The sequence below is a fragment of the Gouania willdenowi genome, chromosome 8, assembly GCF_900634775.1.
Source record: "Gouania willdenowi chromosome 8, fGouWil2.1, whole genome shotgun sequence".
In the NCBI taxonomy this organism is placed as follows: Eukaryota; Metazoa; Chordata; class Actinopteri; order Blenniiformes; family Gobiesocidae; genus Gouania; species Gouania willdenowi.
Window position 1 is genome coordinate 14,669,953 of NC_041051.1, and position 25,601 is coordinate 14,695,553.

Consider the following 25,601-nt stretch of genomic DNA (forward strand, 5'->3'; position numbering starts at 1 on the left):
TGTGTAGAGAAGCAGGCTGTTGTAAAATAGCGTAAATATGTCCTTTTCAGTGAAACATGACAGTACAGTTTATTTCTGACAGCTGACAGAGATCAATTGCAATAAAACATAAACCTCTTGTGTATAGGGCTACTCATAACTGTGTATTTTGACAAGAGCCCAATCAATTAATGAACCCGATTTTAACAATTAATTGACATCGGTCAATAGTGGTCAGCTATAATATGTAACTGATGTATTAACTTTAAGCTGTGAGGAAATTCTGTGCTACAATTACAACACTGGGAGAAGTGCACTAGTTCAATGTTACAATTACAATTTGCCTTTAAAAAAAAAAATATATATATATATATATATTTTTTTGTATTACAGAAATACAGTAGCTTACTAATATCACTGGCTTTACTGTCCTGATGTTGATAGTGTCACCAATTAAAGTTTTTTATTTTTTATTTAGCAATGTTTGCAGCTTTTTAAATCCTATTTTGGGTATTATGGGCTCTATTCTCCCATGTGCGGAAGTCCAAAAAGCCACGCAGCGGTGCTGTTTTTGACTGTGTGCTATTCTCCCCCTGTACTTAAGTGTGGGATACATATGTATGTGTATATACGTATATATGCATATGTGTGTATCCATAAAATGAAGAGTCCGTCCTTAAGACTGCTCTACTGTAAAGTGCCTTGAGATACCATTGGTTATGATTTGGCGCTATACAAATAAAGATTGATTGATTGATTGAAGTCAGTCGCAGCACGCCTTCATCCCTGTTACGCACTGTGGGTGGAGCAGCCCTGAAATGTGGGTGTTCCCATTCAATTCTGGCTTTATGCGCATTCTCCGGTGTCCTTTTCCTCTTACGTGCTTCTAACCTTGGAATAAGAGCAGCGCCCCGATAAGGTGAAACATTATATTGCACTAGAAATATGGACGTAGTTACATTTGAAGCCACACAAACTCCTGGATCACTCAGCTGCTGCTGCGCGATTAATTAAAACTCTGACAGACGCAGACTTCTGTCCACATTGGTCAAAGTGATTCAGAGAGAAACAAACTGTCATATGCAAATGAGGATGGACCACAAACTGTTCCCACACATATTTTAATGAGGCACAGCTCAGGGCGCTTTAAACTATTTATATTTAAAACTGTGTATTGTGGAAGCCAACAGTTCTGTTTCACTACAAACATCCTTCTGTATTCAAGCAGGACCCTCTGCGGCCGGGTTATTTCCTGATATCTCCAGGGCGCGTTACAGCAATTTTGCTCTGCTTACGCGCGGTGGGCGTGTCAGAAGCCTGGACCGCAGAATACGTGTAGGAGAGAAGCGCGTAACTGCTGGCGCGCAAAAAAGTGCTTAAGTCCAGATGGGAGAATAGAGCCCCTATATGAATTTGTGTTCATGGACAGCAGAGGTTCCCAACTTTTTTCAGGTCATGACGCCATTTTGATATCACAAATGTCCAGCAACCCCAGACACATTTTTATTCGTCTACTAGAATTGTTATTGATCATTATTTATTAAAGTGTGCTACAAAAAAAAAAGAGTAGTCTGGATTAGTGCACAAAGTGACAAATGCGCCACCTCGAGTTTTGAGTCAAAATAAAGAATCCATCTTTACTTTTGCACATTTTCAGCTACTTGGTTTCATGGCCAGTGTTTGAAGCACTTGTGCTCACTGCAGGAATCCATCAATGTTAATAACAGCAAGACTTTTGTTAGAGTAGAGCAAATTTAAGATTTTTCAACTTTCTGCTAACACGTGTGCAGTGAATCTATTGGAGAATCAATTTAGCTGAGCAGCATATTGGTCTCAATAATATAACAATAACTGAACATTCTGATTTAGGGAAACAATACGAATAGTTAATGATTACGATTGTGTTGCTTAACTTGTCTGACATCGTTTTCTAAAACATGGCATTCGGTTTATTTCAAAGATTTACAATTTCTATGAGTTGTATGGGGGGATGGAGCGTGGATGGAGTCTGAGCAGACACCAAGTGTGTGTGTGTGTGTGTGTGTGTAGTTGTGTACTTGTGTGTCTGTGTCAGTGAGTCACAAGGCAGTTTGTCATGTTGCTGCTCCACAGCTCTGATCCAAGGTGACAGGTGAAGCTAAGCTCCGCTAAACACAACACACAACGGAAAACGGTGGATGGAATAACAAATGGAGGAGCAGAGAAAGGACGAGGAACGCCCAGTTGTTAAAAAGAAGAAAGAAAGAATTGCATGTGGGAGAGGAAATAAAGAAATCAAAGGATGAGATTTGGAGAACAGTTTAGGAGATAAAGACGAGAAGAGCAAAGTGGACAGGGAGAGAAAGTCAACTGGAGCAAAAAAAGGGATGGGAAAGTGTCATTGTGGAGATAAAGAAGTGAATAACAATGGTTAATTAGTGTTTTATCAAAAAGGAAGACTGAAGCAGGCGTCTTTAAAAATTCTATTGTCTCATTTATCTGTAATTGCATCCTTTCACTTTTTCATATTCATCACATTTCCAATTTACTTTTCTCAGAAAGCTTCTGTCACATTAAGCGAAATGTGGGCTGCACATACAGGGATATTCATATAATGTAGTATTAGTAGCATAACCTCATAACACCATTCCATATTAACAACAAAAAAACTAAAGACACACGTACAAAATAAAGAAAAAAATCAAAGACAAAGAAGAGGCGACAACGCACGAGCGGGAAACGATGACAATGAGCCAACAAACAGAGCTATAAGTGATGGAGCTAATCAGGGAGGATGAGACTCACCTGTGTAAGAATGGGAGGAGCTAACCTCTCACACACACCTGCTGACGAGACAGGAGGTGCGTCCGAATAGTCCCTCCTATCTCCTTTCCTATTCACTTTTCCTTAACACCCCAAAAGTGGCGGCCATGATTAGGAGCGTTCCAATTCGCTAAAAGCTAAGGAAAGGAGGCTCAATGCTTCCTTTATAACCTCCTTTAGCTTAGGAAACACTGGTGCAGCCTTAACCAAAGGAGAAGACATAATGCTGACCCACAATTCCTTGCGGCAACAACATTTTAAGAGACCCGCTCATCTGAGCGCTAACAAAGACCAATGCAATAATATGCCTTGAACAACTTTAAGAGACATTTTCTAGCCACATTATGTTGTACATTTATATGCCCACAACGTTATGTAGGCCTGTATCTTGCATAAATGTATCAATTTCATAAAATAATACTTATTTTGGAAGAATGTTGATTTCTGAGTGGAAGGTGAGTGTGGGTAACTATTTTCTGGTGGTCTTTTCGCCTTTGATCTCAATTCAAACCTTGTGGTATTTGAGATTATATCAGCAAAAAATGTTATTGAGTTTTTACTAGTCTATTTTTGGAAATTTGTATTTTTTTTCCATGGCAGACATCACTAACCTTTGCTGCCGTCAGATTATTACATCACATAGTGGAAGTGTGTCTGATTGTCAAAACAATGTGATGGCCTTAACCCCATGACATCACCCATGGGGTTAAGGAAAAGTGGATAGGAATAGAGATAGGAGGGACTATTCGGACACAGCCTAAGTCTGAAGACACAGACAGTCGACAGCAACAGACAAAGACAAAACTAAGATCAAGACAAAATACTAAACAAGACTAAAATATGAACAGAAACAAAATAACCAACTTAACAGGCTCACCAGTGCTTAAACAGACAAGGATGATGGCAGTATGGCGTATACTGTATGAGAAGTAAAATATTTCAAGGATACTTTTGCCAATACAGAAAGAAAGTCAGGACACGTTGCAAAAAAATTGTAAAAATATATAATTTTGGTACAAAAAGCTGAAATGAGTTTCCTTCATATGGTGGCCTCACTGTTAGAGCTCAGTCATCCAGGAGGGGCTAGGAGTAGAGCCGCTGCTCTGTCACATTGAGAAGAGCCAGATGAGGTGGCTTGGGCACCTAATTAGGTTGCCCCCCAACGCCCCCCCTGGTAGGAAACCCCGAGTTAGACCCAGGACACGCTAGAAAGACTATGTCTCTGCTGGCCTGGGAACGCCTTGGAATCCTTTGGGAAAAGCTGGACGAAGTGGCCGGGGAGAGCAAAGTCTGGGCTTTCCTGCTAAGAATGCTGCCCCTGTAATGGATGGATATACACAGAGCTTTATTTGGGCCGGAGCAGGAATCAGCACCGGCCAGATTTTGACCGACACTTATTTGATTGGATCCAGCACCTAATTTTTAATTTTTTTTAAATTTTCCAGCACCTCATTTGCCTGTTTTAATTACATTTTGAAGTATTATATTTGGAAAGTTGTCTTTTATTGAGTTGAAATCACTGGAAATTTCATTGCACACGCAAAATTGAAAGTTAAAACTGAGGGTGAGTGAGAGAGAACAAAGTCAAGCCACGCCCACGCTACGTCTAAAGTGTGATTATGCCAAAATTGTTTCTCTGTCAGCTTGGAAGACAGTAGAAAATGGCAAAAAAAAAGAAAAGAAAAGCAAAAGAGCTTTTTTAAGCCAATAAGTGACGCTAAGCCTGAGGTAAAGGTTGTTTCTGTGAAAATCGCAAAACAGAAGCAGCACAGCAGCAGTTAGCGTAGTGAGTAGCACCTGTAGTGATAATGCTAATGTAGGAGCAACAGACACAGGAGGAGAAATATCCAGGGAACATGAGGAGGACTCAGGGACAGAGAGAAGAGAAGGAGAAAATGGTGAAAGTTCTAATATGGACATTAATACAGAAGCTCAGTTTAAAGCCAAGATGATCTGCTACTCTAGACTCTAGACAAGGCAGGCGTCGGCTGTGAAATATGTAAAAAAGTTGCGAGGATACAAAGTTCTCCATGGCTGTTTTTTGGCTGTTTTGTCAAATAAAGGGAAGTACGCATTTTATTTTCACTTTCTGCTGTGCTGATGATTCATAAGAGGAGTTATGGTGTAAAAGTTTGTAAACATTAGGTATTTGTTGCTTTTTGTGTTCTGAAATTTTAGTGTTTTGTGGGTAAATTAGTGCTGACTTTGCGCTGTCCTTGGTGCTGAAACATGGCAGATTTGACAGCTGTCACTCAGAGTGAGAGACAGATGTGCTCCGTAACGGGTGATTGTCCATGCTTCTTTAACCCTGATTCATCATTCTTTTATTATAACATTTAGGTTCATTGGTTGTTTGTGTTCACGTGACATTATTGACCCATTTAGTTAACAAAAGGCACTTGTCTCTCTCTTACTGCCTGAACAACACCCAGCGTTTGTTCAGGGACCTCATGATTTACAAATTAAGCACTGGATATATATGTATATTTTTTTTTTTCTGGCAATTGGGAACATCAGGAATTGTAGCTAAATAGTCGTAGGCAAGAGACAGAGAGGAATAATGAAGGATGTGAGGAAGGAATCAGAAGAAGTCAAGCTGGACAGGCTAATAGATTAGAGTCATTGATGTGACCCACCCTGCAGACCTGCTCTTACTCATGTGAGGAGAAGAGCCCAGATCAGAGGTTTTTTTTTACAAATGCCTGTGTGCATGTGTGTGCGTGTGTGTGTGTCTGACTGAATTTGATTTCATGAAAAATTAAGTCCAGGAATTGGCCCCGAGAGTTCTTATCCATTAGTTTATTGTACGTCACTGTCACAGTGTCCTTGCACTCTTTGTAGGTAAGTGTGTGTGTTTATAAGTGTGTGTGTGTGGGGTGGGGGGTATAAGTGTGAGTAACCCCTTTGACAAACAGCATATTGCTCAGAGCTTTGATGCCAATGTACAATGCTCCACTTTGAGCTGAATGCGGTGTGAAGGGAATATCTGTGCCTGTGTGAATGTGTGTCATGAGCTAAACACAGGTTGACTGCTTTGGTTGCACTGCAGTGTCAAGCTTTTTGAAGAGAGGCTTTCTGATATATTACATTGCATTGCATCAATTTTATTAGACTGCGTCAAACAGGATTTGTTTTTAGTTTGGTGCAGTAATCAGAGGTGTGTTTGGTTTGGAGATTATGGACATACAATTAGAGGAAGGTTAATGTAGCCTTACAACTAGCAAAGTGAAGCATTTCAATCTGATTGATTTGTGACATTCAAGGAAGAACTTCTGACATATCCACGTACATCCGTTATTGAGGCTCAAACATTTTAGGTATTGCATGTGCGTTGATTTTGCACGTTGGTGGAAAAGCACCAGCGTGAAATGATGAAAATGATGGCACTCATTGATGAAAGTCAACCTCTGCTTTTTGGTTTATCTATTGTGGTGAGTTTGCCTTTATTTAAATGTTAAGGTGATGATGTGAAGAATTCTCCGCAGACACTTTTTTGATACAAACAGAACATTTTATTAATACAAAGTGAAGATCAGTGTCCGAATTAGACCCTCGATGGTAAGGTCTGAGAGCAGCAAAGCTAAATGCTACTCTAAGGGAAAATAGGAAAGAGAACACATATGTTCTGAAGAGAAACCTGAAACCAGCATGGTGTCTAAATAAGGCTTTAGCTCTGGCACAAAGAGAGGAAGCAACAAATGTTTACTGTGGACCTAAAGGTGGTAAAAATCCCATTTGTCAAAGAACTGGAGCCGAAATCGGACACTTTTATGACACACAGCTGTGGCTAGTCTGGGACCAAGGAACCTCTCCATTTCCTAAGTCAATATACAGTAACACTCTAGCAACTGTGCTGGCTGAGCTTAATTGTGAAAACATGTGTTCAAGCATGCAAAAGACCAACACTCAAATCTAGGTAAAAATGTATACTGCATTAAATGAATATCATATGAAGCAGTCAATACACTATCCTTGAACAAACCCTTGATGGTGGCGACATTCTCTTCCTCACTGGAACAGCAGCACCTCTGGCTAACAGCCATGGCTGTTCCATGCGTCTGCGCATGAGGTTGGAATCCAAGGTCACTGAACTCTCTCGATCACACACACCACTAACATTTACTACTGCCTCTCTGTTCTGTGATGAAATATCGCTTTGGTGTTGCTCATTTTTCTCCCTGATGTGACATCCTTACAGTACAGGAAGTGTGACGCATTTAGGAGGAAACAATTGAACAAAATGGATTGTGGACGTAATGGAGGAAGCTTTCACGATTAAAGGATAAAACTAGTGCCATCTTCCTTTTTCATGGAACTTCTACTTTATAATTATATAAGCAGAAATGTAAAGAGTACTGATATATCCTGCTTAAGTAGAAGTACTCTTACTTGATGGAAATTGTACTAAAGTACAAGTAAAAAGTAGCTCTATTAAATAGTACTCAAAGTAAGTTACTAGTTACTTTCACCCACCAAGTTTAATTTTGGTAATAAATCTTGATACGGTTCCCTTGCATACAGTACACATCTCATGAATAAACGCAAAAAGAAAGAGACCAAATCTTGTACAATTGGAACACAAAGACATAAAATAATAATAATAATAACACCTAGGAATTAAATTCAAAATAAAAATAATTCTCAGGCTCTAAGTATAGCTACATTTAAGAACTGTAAAACTGAAAAAATAACTAGCTTTCAATGCTGTTTTGGTGCCTTGCATTGCATTTAATCTGATTGGTCGATCTGATTGTTGTCTGGTCATTTCATTTCATTTTTTGTAGTTTCACAATGCCTGTTGATCATTTGAAAACAAAGTAATAATAATTTACTATGGTTGGGTGTAGAAAAGTAATGAATGTCTTTACTTCTTTTAAAACGTATAGTACAAGCAAAATTACTACTTTAGAAATATACTAAAAAATGTATCTATAAAAGCAATTTAATTACAGTAATGTGAGTACTTGCAATCCGTCACGTTCACCTCTGTATACAGGTACAACTTCCTGTGTGATAAATACTTATATATATACTGTACATAGTACAAACTAGAATGAATAGTTTTGACAGCAAAAGAGACAGCAGCATGCACACAGTACTGCTTCACACACAGAACAACTACTACTTATAGCCTTTCACAACAAAAGCACAATTGCAACATACTGTATATATTTAACTCCTGTTTATTTTTATAACTTTAAAAAAACATGCATTTATTTAAAAAGAGAAAGCTTAATAATTGAATTGAATTATTTATTACAGTGGTCGTTCTCTAATCTTCAGTTGCTTAGTTGTGCCTCTTCTGTCACACAGGAAGTCGTGTCCATAATCAATAATCATAACAACAGGAGTGCTTTCAGGAAACAACATGGATCTGTGTCCCTACAATAGTGTGAATGCTCGGAAACTAGCTGATGCAAAAAGTTTGAAATGTGACTACTTAAAACAGCCAAACAATGTGGTATTGATCCTTGTACCTCTAAAGAAAATTGATTGAGTTTTCCAAATCTGACAGAGTTTTGAAAGGATGTGGCTCCCATGGTGTCAAGACAAAACAAATGTGAATAAAAAGTTCAATATTCGTCCATTATCAAGTAATGATGAATGAGTCTTTGATTGATCCGGAGCTTACTGAGAAGCAGCACACTGTCAATATTGTCAATGGGGTCCCTAGATATTCTACTGACAAATGTGTGTATGTGTGTCTCTGTGTGTGTAGGTGTATTCATGCGTGGGTTATGTGTGCGTCACACTGATGAACACTTCAGACGAAACCCTTGAGGTGTGTGTGTGTGTGTGTGTGTGTGTGTGTGTGTGTGTGTGCGTGTGTGTGTGTGTGTGTGTGTGTGTGTTGATGTTTCTAAAATAAAGATGGCCTAAAATAATGAGTGCAGGCAGTGACTCAGACGTTGACATATGGTATTTTCTGTGACATCATCCTTTGCAAATCTACATCCTCAGCACTGACATCCTGCCAGCAACTGGTTCTTACCGCTTCAAGCGTTCAGCCTCTGTAGGGTTTATTTTTATCTTGGATAAAAATAAATAAATAAAAATGTATTTGTCCAACCAAATGGATTTTAGACAATGATTTGGTTGTCCCAAACACTACATCTAGGTTTCATAGAGATAGAAGTGGCTATATGGCTAGTCTGGTTATATTCAAATTTTCCCATTTGATCACATTTTTTTTCAAAATACATTGTAAATGTACATGTTTTGAAAATGCACTGAGACAAAATGCACCACACTACCGTTTGTTAAGGTATATTTTGTATTTTAATTTGTTTTTGTAAAAAGTAAATTAGTTTAAAAAGCTTTTGTGACTTTTTTAACATTCTGGGCCTTTGAAAATCTTCTGGTCCCTGTTTTTTTTATATAGTACTTATTATATCTGTCATATTATGTTGTATGCCACCCTTTGTAAAGTCTATGTGATTGTTCAAACAAAAATACAGAAAAACAACGAACACGCACCAGCGTCATTTGACGTCACTATCAGCAGGACTGTATAACACAATCTTGTCAAGGCAATAGGTAGAACTCATTCTTTTTGGTTTAGAGCACTTCATCACCCTATAGCATAAAAAAAAACTTAAAATGAATGTTTATTTTTTCTCAAATCCTGCCCTATGCTCCTTTAAGAACCAAGATAAGAGTTTTTTTTTTGCTGATGATGACAGAGATTTTAACATTTTCAAAGTGATCCCGAATCAGTAGATTTATCTGGATTCCAAAATAAATTGGAATCTTCCATAGCGTAAGACCTATCGTTGGTTTAATATTGTCAAAATACATTAAGTACTTTTGATGTAATCCTGCTAACAGACAATAAAAAAAAATAAACGCAGCTGAAAGGTGAAAAAAAAAGTCAAGTGGCCAAAGTGATTGAGGAAGCTAGAGGCGATGCAATGATCACTATCAAGAATAATCAAGGAAACTTGGCTCCTGTGTTAAGATGATGAGACAATCGTAATGCTTGAAGATGAATCCACAATCACCTGGATAACATGACAGCCCAGAAAGTTCTAAGAAATGCATCATAAATGCTGACTTCTCATTGAAAAAAACAAAACAATAATTTTTTTTTTTTTTTTTTTTTTTCAATGCTACACTGGAATATTTGGCTGCATTTTAAAGATAATAATCATAACATGTTGTGCATAAGGCTGCATTGTGGTGGAGCGTTTCAAGTATGAGCTTACACATGTGTACACATGTAAATGGGAGTCTATGAGCGGACACAAACAAGCTCTGACATAACAGGCACTCAGCCATACCAGGGGACAATATTTGGCAGCTGTCAGCTCTAATAGGAGCAATGCAAGGCGGGGACAGACCCAGGATCTGCACTTTGCCTACAAGGGTGTGCTATCTGTCTGCTGCAACGTGTGTGTGTGTGTGTGTCTGTGTGTGCATACACTGATGTTTATGTATTAGAAGGATTGAGGCATCAAACCTCCTCTGAGTAGATATATGAAACCACTTGTGCCTCTAGAATCCATTTAGCCTCCTGTCTTTGTCGTGGATCTACTCCTGAGTTATGTGCACGTGCGAGTGCCGCGCTCTGACAGCAGTGATGGGAAAGAGTGTGGTGAATTAAAGATAAAAAGACACTTCAAGGGTTGACTCTGTCTTTTATAGCACTGTGAATCTGATAAGAGGGAGAAAGATTCGCAAGATCCTAACATCTCTTGCAAGCCATCTGTAAAAAAAAAAACAGATTTTTACCCTTATTTAAACCCCACACTTGAAGCAGAAGGTGGATAACTCCAACTATGATGATGGGTTTAAGTGAATTTACATAATTTAGGGAAAACATTTTGTAAAACAGTGATTACTGTAATTATGTTATCACTGAGGCATGAAGGAAAAAATGCTAAATTTCCACACGAGAAAAGAAAACAAATATTTGGATTGAAAACCACACTGAATACGGAATTGTGTTGGTTTTGGGCTTGTTTGGTGTTTAGTTTGCTATTGCTAATAAAAAAACAAACATCACTTCAGAGAAAGACTAAAAACAGATATATATATTTTTTCTTTTAGGGAACACAAACCCACAAAAATCTAGTTTTTTATCAGATATTGTAATTAGTTCATTTCAGTTCCTGTGCCGTGAAAGACTGCTTAAAAGCTAACACACACACATCTGTGTATGTGTGTCTCCTATGGGGCGCTGATTGTAAAGTTACGCATGTTAAAATAAACAGCAACTTTTTGCAAAATATAGCAACCAACCACAATCAAAAAACGAGACCAGATTTACAGATTTGTGAAATTTGTAATATTTTTTGTATAAATATGTCAATGTTAAATCTAAATGTTAAAAATCAAATCTTAATATAAATGTTCAATCTAAGTGTTAATTCTAAATAAACATTTAGCTAATAAGCAAATTCACTGTTTAGATTTAGCATTTAACATTTAGATTTAACATTTAAAATTTATATTTAACATTTACATTTAGATTAAACATTTAGATTTAACATTTAGATTTAACATCTAGATTTAAATGCAACATTTAGATTTAACATTTAGATTTAACATTTAGATTTAAATGCAACATTTAGATTTAACATTTAGATTTATTATCTAACATTTAGATTTAGATTTAACATTTAGATTTAATATTTAACATTTAGATTTAGATTTTCCATTTAGATTTAACATTGACATCATAAAAATCACAAATTTCACAAATAATGCTGGTCAAATCTGGTCAGAAGTAACAAAAAAAAAATCCATGTTTTTTAAACTTAGTTTGCTGCTAAATGTTGTAAAAAGTTGCTGTTTATTTTGGCGTAGTCAACGTCCTACATTTGTATATAGTGTTGTTATTTGATGCCACGTTGGAATGACTCATCCTTTACAGTGTGTGTGTGCGTGTGTGTGTGTGTGTGTGTGTGTGTGTGTGTGTGTGTGTGTGTGTGTGTGTGTGTGTGTGTGTGTGTGTGTGTGTGTGTGTGTGTGTGTGTGTGTGTGTGTGTGTGTGTTTTATACGTTGGCGTTTTACACGTTGTGGATTGGCACAATTGTAGGAGGCGAGCAGCGTTGCACACAATTATACAGCATCAATGTTTTGAAACTGCAGGGTTTCCTCTCCGTGCTCCGTTCGATGCTGGGTTACAGGCCCATGGATTCAACTGTGGGGGGGCTTGTAATATAACCTAACCTGCTGTGACAGTAAGGAGTGATTCAGCTACAAAGAGCTGTGTTAGAGACCCAGGGGAGTTCATGTGCTGTGTTCACGTTCATGCGTGCGTGCTGCGTGCATGTTGAACAGTTTTGGCTTGTTACATGACTATGGGGTATTTTTCTCACATTATTTTTTAGCAACAAATGCTATTTGACTATCAAAAAAAGCAGACATTGGGTTATACAACCGATGCTGGGCTTTTATGCAGCTACACACTGAGTGACTTATTTTCCTGCTGATGTCCATCAACCTCATTGATCTTGGATTTGACCATTTGGAATTAACACTCTCCTCTCTATCATTGGGCAAAATGAAAAGCAGTTGCCTGTTCTGTGCCTTTACAGCAGGGGTCACCAACCTTTCTGAAACTGAGAGCTACTTCAAAGCTACTTTATAGTCCAAAGGGCTACCAGTTAGAAAAGCACTTCTTAAATACAATACAATACAATTTCATAGTTTCAACTTAATTAAAGGGTAAGATAGGATAGCAGTAACTTAAAAAGTTAGGAAATAATTTCAGCAAGTTCTTTTTTTTTTTAATAATGTTATGGTTTCATTTATTCAGTTTTTCAGGAAATTTACTTTGATCTCCTGACATGTTTCGATTGTCAACTGCCAGTCTTCTTCAAAGGCGTCTGCTGATCGCTTTGATGTTTCCTTGACGTCACGTATTTTTTGTCTTCTTTTTGAATAATATGTTAAGGTTTCATTTATTCAGACTATTGTTTTTCACATCAAATCAATCAGCAGACACATCTGAAGAAGACTAGCAGTTGAAAGTCAAAACATGTAATGAGATCAAAGTAAATTTCCTGAAAAACAGTTGTCGGAATCAATGCAACCATAACATTTTAAAGGCAGGAAATGTTGAGTTTTCAACATGAAACACTTTATTTCTCCTAATTTATGCAATTGTTTAATTTTCATAAAATGTTTATAGAAAGTCCACTTTGAGTTTTTAAAAATGTATCTTATAGATATAATAATAAATATAACCTCCAACTGTCCATACACCAGATCTGCAACATTTAAAACCATTTGTCACAGTGTTTCATTGAAAATAAACATTTAAAGTTGATTAAATTAATATGAATACTTTATCAGCAGTATTTCGATAGATAGATAGATAGATAGATAGATAGATAGATAGATAGATAGATAGATAGATAGATAGATAGATAGATAGATAGATAGATAGATAGATAGATCATCATTTAACTACATCTCTCATATACTGTATATTAATCTAGAGTTTTAATGGAGCTCATTGATGACTAGGGCCCCTCACATGGTCCAGGAGGTCTACCTGGTGCCCGTGGGCACCGTGTTGGTGACCCCTGCTTTACAGTATGCTAATGTATCATCCGCTTCACCCACTTGTCTGATTTACAAGCTGCTGAAATAGCTAAACAAATACAGAATGATAAAATCTTTTTGGACTTTCTATCACCCTCAGTTGACCGCCAACAGCAAAACAACATGAGCTAATGAAGGAGCCGTTAGCATTAGTGAACTCTCGGTGGGCAAAGCAGTTCCAGAGCACAATAAGAGTCACTGTATTTAGAAAATGAGAGCCAGTTTAATCCTTTTCAGACATCTAAATGCACTAGGGTACTTTTGTTACATGATTGCAATTAGGAAAGAAGTGGACGCCTGCTCAATAAAACAGAAAATCAATTCTCCTTATTCCTTCAAACCACCTTCTGGTCCTGGAGAGCCACTCTGCTTTCACCCACACACCTGACTTTAGTGAATCAGTCATCACCCATGCAGCTCTGCTGAAAGCCTGATAACAAGCTAATAATCACATTTGCTTGTTGGAAACATGCAGAACTATGTCTTCCCTGCTCTTTACAGAAGTCACTCTGACCTCATGGATGTCACTTTCTAGACCAACATTTAAACAGGTTAGCATCTGGAAAGGAAAAACTGAAGAAAAAAAATGTTTATATTCCAACAATTAATTTTTTTTGTATATTAAAGCAGTGTTTCTCAAATGGGGGTATATGATGGCACTACAGGGGGTACTTGAGAGAGAGAGGGGGACATTTAACAAATTAAATCATTAAAAATATGGGGTTTTATCATTTTTATTTTTAGTTAAAAATGACAATCATACTAAATATTACCAGCAACTCACAAAACGACAACAAAAACACACAATATACAAGACAAAATAATAAAAAATATAAAAACAAACAACAACAAAATACACAAAATAACACCAAAAACACACTAAAAAAGTTGGAACAAAGTACAACCAATAGACTCTTTGATTGTTTGTAAACACTGTGACGTATTTTGTTGGGCGGGGCTTAGCCTGGAGGTAAAACCACAATTGTCTTTGTTTTTTCTGAGCACGAGTGTCCGCTGAAATCCTATAAAACTTTCATTTACGTCCACTAATGTTACTTCTCCTATTCTGGCACCCAAACACACAACAAAGCTGTAACATTACTGGCCTCCACAGCCTTTAGCCAGCGGCATTTCCTGTTTTTGCCTCCAGCCGTCACTCGTGGCATGCCATTAAGGGGTCTATAAGGGACTTTTAGAGCCAATGCTGATATTGGGGTTTTTACAAAGCCAACATCCAATGTATCTGCAATAACCGGTTGATATTAATTGATGTCATTCAATCATCATAGCGATTAGAACAAAGCTTGCACAAACAAATAAATTCAAATTGGCTGAGCAAAGGGAAGGAATAGAAACAAACATGGACGTTTAACCACAGGAGGGAAAGATTTGTTTAAACAACGACTTGAGTAGTTTAAAATTAATGCGTGCAAACAGCTTTTTGACAATAGCACAAATCATGATTTAGAAGAATTGGTTTGAACGACAGTCTTTGTCATAATAGCTGAGACGTTTAATGAAGTCAATCATACGTCATCCTGTTACATACAGTAGATGTCAGAGTGAGTAAACACAATAACTCATGCTATTCTACTTCTCATAAACACCAGAAAACTGCAGGCATTTCCATTTAACAGTTTATTTTTTCTTATTTATTCAAGACTGTGCAATTAGAAGAAAGCACACCAGAAATCCATTAATGTTATTTAATCTCTCAAAATGTTTTACTCCTAAGTAGCTTCATGCTGGGAGATTATCAACACACTTTTCAGAGGAGGATTCTTGATGAATGTTTGAATGATTACTAATTGCACTTCATGCGAGAGGCTCCATGATGGCAGATGACTGATTCCTTTTGATGCTGGTACCACACATTGACTCACTAGACAACACCCGGTCATGCCCAGTTGGCGGTCTCATAAGAACTATTTTGGATTTTTTTTTTTTTTTTTTTTATCCAAAAGCTTTTTAAAAGATTTAAAGCTTTTGTAACTTGTATTTAACATCTTTGTGGTGTTTAGCACATCTTCATTTTAGGACAGAGCTGAACATCTGGCGCTGTCAGATTGCCTGGAGAAGTTTTTGGGAGTTTTCCAGAATTGCACCAAATCCCATTGGAGTCGAAATCTCAGGAGGAACATTTATCACCACCTGCTGAATCACTTTTATGTACAGTTTTGGAAAAACACATTTCCTGTGTATAAGTCTCTTTAAATGATTCATTCATTTAACTTGTCCCTTTATTTTGGTAAAACTCACTAATCTATTGTTTTTTGTTATCCTGCTTTTACGCAAAACACTTCAATGTTACCTGTAGATGAAAAGTATATAACGTAAAATGTGTTTAATGTATTACCAACAAACAAAATATGTGCTAATGTATATAAAAAATACTAATGAAGTACTTTTTCTTTATTTGAAACATGTTTTTATCCCTTAAAATAAATTTGGAGCAGCCATGTTTGGACGGAAGTGATGCTAAGTCCTTGCTTTTGGTGCAGTGTTTATATTGGTTCCTTCCTGATGATTTCTCTGATTGTTTTTTTTTTTTCCTCAACATTTTCCTTAGTATTGTATAATGTATCAGTACGGAGAACACAATGATGCGTTTAGAAGCTATATTAAGTACTATTATACCTGAAAGAAACAAATCTAAGCTAGGCTACCACTACAAATGTGAGCCATAATGAAAACTGTCAGTAGCATTAGATTCCATTGTCTTTGTTCAAAAGCAATTGTACTAAAGATTAATGGGAACCGTCGACATTATATCACATATATTTATGTGAGAGGGAGCGAATGGGAATTCTGTTCTATAGTTTTACACAAACATTAATTTCTCCATTAAATAATAAAACAAAACGAAAATCACTTTATTCATTAATTGCATGAGTAGGTACACAATATAAGAAATGTCTTACAGCAGAAATTCCATGGTTTGATTTCCAAATTCCCTGTGTTTGCTAGGGTTTTTTCTTTAAACTTGAATATTTCACCTACGTTTATGGTCAATTGGAGTCTCTAAATTGCCCATAGTAAAATGGAAGAGTGTTTTTCTATCTTTACATGTTAACCTTGTTGTGACAGACTGGTGTTTTCTCCGGGGTCCCGTTAAGCAGAATATGAAAAATGAAAGTCATTCTTAGCTGTGCATTGCCTTCGGCTGTGCATGTATCGGTCTTAACAATGATTTTTTCTCATATCAACTTATACAGTATCAAAAGTCTACTATTGCACGTTGGAATAGTTTATGTGACAGCTTCTTCAGGGAAGACGAATAAACAGAGATGGGAGGAAAGGGATTTGTTTCCTAAAGGAGAAAAAAGGAGTGGGAGGAAACATGAAGTAGGCTAAAGGGTGAAACCCTGAGAGTTTGAGCAGACAAGAGGAGAGAAGGCTGAGAGGAGGCCAAGTGATGATGAAGAGATACAGGAGGAGATAAAAGGCTCATGGCAAACGAAAAACAAGGAAAGCAGGGACAGATAACAGGATGGGAGGAGGCAGAGTCTGAAAGTTGAGGAGATACGACAGGCATGATGGGTAGAAAAAAGAAGAGAGCGAGACGATGAGACGATGTTTCCAGAAAGAGAACAACAACAAGTACTCTACAATAGCACTCTTAAGCATTCTGGAGGGGATGCGGAGCGGGTGATGGTGGGAGGACAGGATGAGCGAGTGATGGAGAAACTGCCTTATTAGCATGGAGAAGGGAGAGGAGGGTGAGGAGTGGGAGACAAATGAAGTAATAGATTAGAAGTGAACAGTTATTAATGAGATGAGGAGAAGGCAAGGAATGACCAACAGGCAGAAAATGCAAAGAAAAAGCGTGTGGTTACAGAGTGGGCGTTTTTCAGGATTGGACAATATCATCAACATTTATCAAACCCTCTCAGAGAAACCTGGAGTCAACACACTGAACCATGAATAGCCATAATACATTATTGATTAGAACTATTGAATGCAATAATTAGACATTAAACAGTGATAATAACCTTCAACAACTTTACTAGTGAGGTGGAAATCTTGCCTGGCTCACCAGCACTTAAATGATTAATAATGTTTGTGAATGCAGAATAATGTTTTAATTGGTTTTTTTATGTTGTTGTTGTTTTTTTAGTATCCACTTTGTTGCGTTCACAACGGAAAGATTAATGCTTCAAATGCATGTAAGGGGTTGGTTACTGGCATTATAGCAGCCAGAAAAACACTGAAGGAGAGAAAATATGTACCGGTACATTTCTGAACGTTTAGCATTTGCCTCATGAGAAGAAGATCTGACTTCATGTTATTTTAATTTATCTTTAAAATAAAATGTTTTTTTTCCCAATCAAACATATTTATCTTATAGGAATACCATTTAAGGAGGTTATTTTAGCCATTTCCAAACTTTTCATAATAAAGTACAATTGTGCAGGTTCTGTTTAATTTTGAGTGTGTTAAAGGCACACCGGGGACTTTTTGACCTAAAGAGTTGACCCATATGAATTATTTTAAATGATTCCTCAGGCCAATATACAACGCTTGACAGTATTAATGCTCCGAGCGGGGCTTTCCTTTTGAAATACCACCCATGTAAGTTTGGAGAGATGGACCGTCTCTAGCCAGGTCATTTGACCTAGAGAACGTACCACTTTAAGGTAGTCACGTGACCCCAGGCTCTGATATACTCATTGGTCTAAGGCTTTTGCTACTAATTTTCCGACTGTTCGACTCCTGGTCATGGCCGAGGCAAGCAAAACGTTTAAAACTGCTTCTGAGGAGGTTAAAAAGATGCCGCCGAGACCTGGCCTACTCTGCCGAGACCCGCCTTTCGCCCCACGCTGACACCGCCCCGCTCACGTCGGGTCGCCCCTCCGCCGCGCCAACCTCCGGCAAAGGGGCCGACGACGGCTGCAAGGCCAGGGAGTAGGGGGCGGCGGCTGCTCCTCCAGCCTCGCTACACACCCCAGCCCCACCGACCCAGCCCTTAGAGCCAATCCTTATCCTGAAGTTACAGGTCAACTACTGTCTGCATACATGATCAAAACACAAGGGAGGCTGGCCCGACCGACTGACTGTTGATTTTTGCAACAGTGCTGCATCGCTTGTGGCCACGATGGGCGCTTGATGTAAAAGTTACAGGTCTAGCGCCCCTAGTGGCCAAAAGTTTCACAGTGTGCCTTTAAATAAATATTAGAGTATGTTTCTGGAAACACCTGAAGACATTTTCCCAGTTCTGTCAGTGTGTGTTGGTTGAGTGAGTACAATAGTTTGTTGCTTTTTCCTTTTGTTACTCACTCAAGTGTTTTCCTTCTCCTAATTGCCTTTCCCTCACTATAAAAGATGTGTTTGGATTATTGTGACTTTATGCCTTGTCCTGTCTGCGTCCCCTTAAACTCAAAGCTTTGGCTTGTCGTTCAACAGTTTTGCCTTATCAGCATGTTTCTGCTTGTCATTTTACCCCGCTTGAGTGAGATAATAATTAATTTGTGTTTTTAGTGCACCACAGAGAACCATTTACAGTAAACTAATAAAAGCATTATTTAAAGCAAGGGTTTTAGTGGTTAAGAAGCTCATATCTACAGTATATTCATGGAGCATATGATAGCAGCGCTGAGGTCCCAACTAAATTTTTGTTGTTACAGATTTGCTGTCATCAATAACAACATGCTGATATGGGGTATTTTCTTGTGTTAGGCAGGACACAGTGGAAAGTTTAAAGATTATCTTTGGTGCAGCAATTTGTTCCTGTGTTGCATTATTAATAGCATGTAGCGGCTTCCTGCAACACTGCAGGAATAACACATTTTGTATTTTAAATTGGTTTGTTTGCTCTTTGGAAAATAAGAACAGTTGTGACTGAACGGAGTCTTTCAAGGTTTTTATTAGTTTTGTGTTCAAGACCACACTATACGAGACCAAGACTTGCCCGAGAACAGAATGCACCGAGACCAAGACAAGACCAAGACTTCCGGGAGCCAAGACCGAGTCAAGACCAAGACCGAGACAAACCGAGACCATAAACATTTTTTTTTAATTTAAAAAAATATATAAATAAATAAAATTATGACAAGGTTCGACAGTTAAATAACATTCTCTCTTTAGTTTTAGTTTCTTTTAAATACATTTGACGGACAAAAAAGGTGCCTGCAAAAAATTAACTAAAATATTAAAACTACTACTGCTACTGATAAATTCACAATTATTCACAATTATTCTACATATTTAATATTCTGAAACAAGATTTTTATGTCAGCTGAATGTAGAGCAAGTGTTTAAAAGTATTTCTGCCAAGAAATAACAAGATCGAGTCAAAATGCTTCTGAGACAAGACCGAGACCTTTAAAATTTGGTCTCAAGACCGGTCTCCTTCCTGAATAGGGCTGAGCAATATGGTCCAAAAATGTCAGTATACGATATAAATCTCAATCATTTTAATTCAGATGAAGTCTTACCAGAAAGACAATTTTGGCTTAAAATTGCTGATACAAAATGCCACACAGACACAATTATTACAAAACAGCTGCACAACATGTGCCATTTCAGGCTTTTTCTCCTGTCAGAGACAGCACGTGTGAGTGAGTTCTGTAGTGTGGCTTGTTTAGTGGAAGGTCTGGGTTAGGACACACTCAGCAATCCATGTAACTGTGCTTTTCATGCTGAGAAAAAGGGACTCCTAAAGCAGGTAATTTGATACAAAATAAGCTATATATACAGTATATATATATGTATACTGTTTCTTTCCACTCATATACAAAATGAGATTCTTTAAAATGTTTATCACTCATTTATTCCATCATTGTGCTCTATTGTTGTTTCTTCATAGAATTCTGAGCAAATTTCAGAAATAACAGAAAGGGGGTATTAAGCCAAAAAAGTATGAGATCCACTGTGTTAGTATAAACCATTAGGTACTATTGTATATATGTTAGCTCCTAGTAGCTGTTTGTGTTCTGTTGTTGTCCAATCAAAGTATTTTGTGCTGCTGTTTAAGTTCTCGCATTACTATTGTGTTACTTTGTGCTGTACTTTAATTTCTCTCTGTGGCTCCTAAGGTGACATGTTCACTTATAACAATTTAAAAACGTGTTTTTACTCAGGCACAGTCGGTTCGACTCGAAAATAGTTTGGTGAGATCTTTCACATTGGAAGTAAACACACAGATGGCGCAACAGACTTGGATTTGTTTATTGAATAACAATATATTATATGAAATAATCAGTCACAGCTAAATCCCTGTTTAGTTCCTCTATAGAAAAGCACCATATACAGAATTATTGTCTCTAGTGCTTTAGGGCAGCATTAATACTTAAAAGACAGCTGGTGTAAACTTGTATTACTTCTGAAAACATGATTGATGTTCACAGCTGACACACAGTCAGAAACTCTTTCTTTTTTGCCTTTTTTTGGAGTTTTTTTTAAGTCGAACTCTTAGCCTTTGTTTGTTTTGTTGTTGACCAGTTTTACTCAATGTTGTGTTTCTTAATTAGAGGAAGATTCTAAGATGAAGATCAAACAGCTACATTTAAATGACACAAAGTTGAACGTTTTTCCCAGATGCTTTAAATTTGTCACAATCCTGTTTTTTTTTTTTTTCCGCTCACAATGCAATGTGTTTGTGTGCTTATGTGGAGGAGAGTCAAATGTGGTTGTTTTCTCTTCTCAGGACTTTAACAGAGCTTCTGAAGCAGCCGGGGGAGGCAGGGGTAGTGGATGGAGCCGTTATTCATCATCCCATTGGAACGAATGGTATCTCCGCCCGGGCACTTCGCTCCAACAATGGTAAGCCTCCGTTAAACTGAAACCTAAAGTGTGTTTTTTCAGCAACATTTTAATTAGCGACTGTATTTTTTTATATGAGACACAATGTTTTTTTAATTCTTATGCAGGGAGCTCTTTCAGCGTGTAATAATACATTTATTCAAGATAATATTTGCCAACAATAATAATTGTTAATCAAATTTCTTTCACAATTGGCCCCAAAATGGTGAAGGTTAGCAATCCGCAACCTCACAGTGAGAAGGTCATCATGTGTTTGAACAGATTTCATGCAGATTTAAGATTATTTCTCATTCATGCATCTCCATTTTCTTTCCACGTTCCAAAGGAGAGGTTGGATTGTGCTCTCTTCCACTCTCATGGATACATGACGGACGGATGTTGCATAATTGCAACAAATAATGGAATAAACAGCATCTCGTAGTTTAACAAAACAAGTAAAAGGGCCAAAAACCCTTTACAGTTTCTGTTCATTCTCCCCTTTTCTTCCAATACATAACTTTAAATCCACAATCATCTACTTGTCAGCATATCTGTGCCTCTAACTCAGGGGTCTGCAACCTTTACTCTACAAGGAACCATTTAACCTTATATCACCTGGATTAAAGTCCTCCTGGAGCCGAAAAATACCTTCTCAATGAAGACAATACAGTGAATTAAATTATGTACAGTTAAAATTATATAGAATATTGTTTGATTTAATTTGACTTGATTTTTATTGATCATGTAAATGGAAACTTAAAAACAGTTTAAAATAAAATAAAATAAATTGACATCAAGAAATGAAATTTCATTAATTGCCTCTGTGAAAAAGATAACTATTTATTTCAATATTATTATTTTTTTTTAAAGCTAACCATTGCATAAGAGTCAGAGAGCCACATTAGGCCCTATAGCCGCAGGTTGCAGACCCCTGCTCTAATTAGAGGTATTGATATTGATATCGGATATCGGTCCGATATCAGCCAGAAAACTATTATCAAATTTTATCAGAATACATCTAAAAACACCGATATAAGCGCTCTGACAAAATGTTCTACTCCAGCACTTCTATCTATAGATGAATGTGGTTCACGCACCAACAAAGTAACCTACTGTTGCTGACTACTGTTCTCTGTTTAAGTAACATCACTTGATCAAGCCTTTTCTAACATTCCACACTACAAAAAAAGTAATAAAAGTATATAAGATTCATGCTGATATCGTATCGGATCAATATTGTTATACGCAAGGCTGCAATATCGGCATCATATCAGAAGTGGAAAAAGTAGTATCGGGACATCCCTACCTCTAACACCCTCACACTTGCCTATTCAAACATGGTTTACACTAATAGCAGCCACATCCTCACACACACACACAAAGTGACATGAATGTGTCACTCCTGGGCCAATGGCAACAGAGACAGACAGGTCATATCTAATTAAGATGTAATTAGCTGTTCCATCTTTGGACCTACAGAGAGAAAACTGAGAGACCCATCTGTCTGCTTCACTCTGACCGCGTGTAGCCGTGCACGTACAATGCACGCACTCATTTAGCAGCTCAATATAACACTGTGATTCTTCAGTGGATTGATACTATAAAAATAAAAAAAAGCACATGTATTTCCTAAGGGTTCGTTTGTGATAAGTGTGATCAAGGTACTAAGGTTCCTTTGGTCTCAAAGGTAAGCCCTCATTATGAACACAGTGAATGTTAGCTGTCCTTTGGTCCAGATGTATTTATAACCAGCTTGGTGTGTATTACTGTGGGAAGGTTCAGGTTTCCCACTAAATGCAGTCAGGAAGTCGGATAATGTCAAAGAAACATAGGCTCACTGTAGATAGCTGCCTGATTACATGTGGAAAGCACACACTGAGGCAAAAACACCAGATGTTCTCTATGTTCCTCTCTGCTTTAGACATGAATTATTCCACAGTATCGCTCTTCATTTTATAGTGTCGCCAAACAGCAGACTCACACATGCAGTATTCATTCCCTCACACAGAGGAAATAAAACAGTCAGACTTCCATTTCCTCTTTTATCTTCTTTCCTCTACAACAAACATGTTTTTTGGCCTCCTCTTCACCTTCTGCTGTACTTAATATCACTTGGCTTTCTTCCCTCTTGCTTCCTCTCCCCCTTCACAATTCTTCCTCTTCTATCAAATCAACCCTCTTTGCATTCTCATTTTTTTTTTAAATGCTCTTACCTCTGTGCTCAATGCCATCAGCAGCCTGCCAACGCACTCTTAGCTTTGAGAACGCCACAACTTTGTGCGCAGTGTGCTCTGCAACCGAAAAACACAAATGCAATTTATAAAAGAGAGTGAACGTTGATTATATGAATGCTGCAAATAATGAACACACGGTACAGTCAGGGAGAATTGGTTAAGATGCAGGAAAAAGAAAAGAAAATACTTATATTTGGGATCAGTTAATGCTAATATTTGTCATCGCTAACCTCTGTCTAGACTTTAACCCTATAGGACTATTTCCATTAATAACACCAAAATGTATTGGGATCCAACTACGATACTAATATAGTTTATTAGATATACATAGGATACATTTTTGCTTCTTTTCAGTAAATGTACAAACATTTAAAATTTTCAATTTGTAGGATTTAGGAAAGATGTGATTTTTTACAACCAGTCAGATGAAATGTAACTGCTTTAAGCTGCTTTTTTTTTCTTTCTTTTTTTTAATCTGGTGAAAAACGATTGCATCAGTGTGCTAAATATGTACTTTTCCTCAAAAAACTAACTAGAAATGCACATTAAAATGATATACATGAGAAAATGTTTTGAAAGTTTTCTGAAATACACTTTTTTGGCAAATTTATTTTTGTTTTAGCAAAAAAGGAAATTAAACAAATGTGTTTTATTAATGCATTTACTCCAAATACACTTTCCTCAGTTTGATAAAGCATAGCCTGCAACTGCTCTATCCTCACTGTAACTGAAGGAGGGTGTGGAATATGTATAAGTAGCATTTTTTTGTTAAAAACAGACAAAATCTAAATATGTGGGCCAAATAATTTAAAAGATTTAAATAGAAATGCAGGAAGGAAGGAAAGTGTGTTGAGCAAGATATGTGGATCACTGATAATCAAAGCATACATCTGTGTGCACATGTGCATGTGTGTGTTTGTGTGGGGAAAGTCGGGTTCTTAGTGATGACAATGGGAGTAATTAGCTAAAACCATCCTGATCATGCTGTGACAGCCATCCCATAATCACCTCTTAATTAAACAGCCATAATCCTCCAGGCCACTCAAACAGAGACAGAGAGCGATAGGGAGGAAAGCGTTGACACGAGTCAAAGGCACAGACAGAAAATGGGCTAAGGATGGCAGACAGATAAATACATAACCACCATTTTTCACAAGAAGTTAATCATTTCAGGATTTAGATTTTCTGGCTTGTCAAGAATAATGTCTGCTTCAAAAGCTATTTTTTGTCCTGCCCTGTCCCCTGTTAATATGGTGAGATCCAGACTCATATTCAGGACATAAAATGAGGATAAGATTGGCTAATAAAAGCTCCTCTGCTCACTGAAAGGGTTTAGCAACTGTCTGATATATTTCTATAGCTGTGATGCCCCTGCTTCTCAGAGCTAATAAAGCCATTAGTCACATGATCATCCATACTGATTTATTATCAAAAACAAGTTCACCTTCCTTTCTCAGAAAGTCTTACATTAATTACTCAATAAAGTCCACAGATTAAAAACAGCTTGGAGCCATAGTCTGCGCAGTAGGGTCCGGTGGGAGGAGCCCTGGTAGCACGCCCCGCCCATTTAGCATACTGCCCTGATGACTTACGCAGCTACGCCAAGAACATAAGTATCTCTCCCATCTGGAAATTCTACCAACGTCTTGTTCAGATCATATATGTTAGTACAAAACCACCATATATTTCAACTCAAATATCTAGTAAAATGGCGTCTGCTTTCCTTCACAACGTTACTGCTTTTCACAAAGAGAGCCACGCAAGATCTGTGGCTGTCAATCATCGTCATATATGACATAAAATCCAGTTTTTTATCTTCAAATAACTTATTTAAAACAAACTTCACAGAAAAATGAGCACTTGAACACAATGTGGGGAGATAATAACTAATGATCACAGCAGACTTTAGGTTTGAAAAAAAATTGTGATGAGTATTTTAAAGGCACACTGTGTAACGTTTGGCCACTAGTGGCGCTAGACCGGTAACTTTCACGCAAGCGCCCTTAGTGGCAACAAGCGCCGCAGCACTGTCGCAAAAATCAACAGTCAGTCAGTCGGGCCAGCCTCCCTTGTCTTTTGATCATGTATGGAGACAGTAGTTGACCTTTAACTTTGGGATAAAGTTTGGCTCTAAGGGCTGGGGTGCGAAGCGGGGCAGGGCTAGAGTATGGGCTGGAGGAGCAGCCGCCACCGCCACCCTCCTCTCCCCGCCGCTCAGTCCCCCTTGCCGCATCGGTGATGCTCCCCCCCACTCCCTGGCCTCGCGCAGGCGTCGGCCCCCTTTGCTGAGG

At 37.7% G+C, this 25,601-nt stretch overlaps 1 protein-coding gene across 2 annotated transcripts in view; it reads left to right on the plus strand.

Annotated features, from left to right (window-relative positions):
* Positions 1-25,601, plus strand: part of LOC114467827 (protein shisa-8) — a 116,801-nt gene that overhangs the window by 22,065 nt on the left and 69,135 nt on the right. For both annotated transcript variants that reach the window (XM_028454287.1, XM_028454286.1), the window contains one exon: positions 20,982-21,097. In XM_028454287.1, the coding sequence (XP_028310088.1) occupies positions 20,982-21,097 (116 nt within the window). The remainder of the gene's footprint in view (positions 1-20,981; positions 21,098-25,601) is intronic.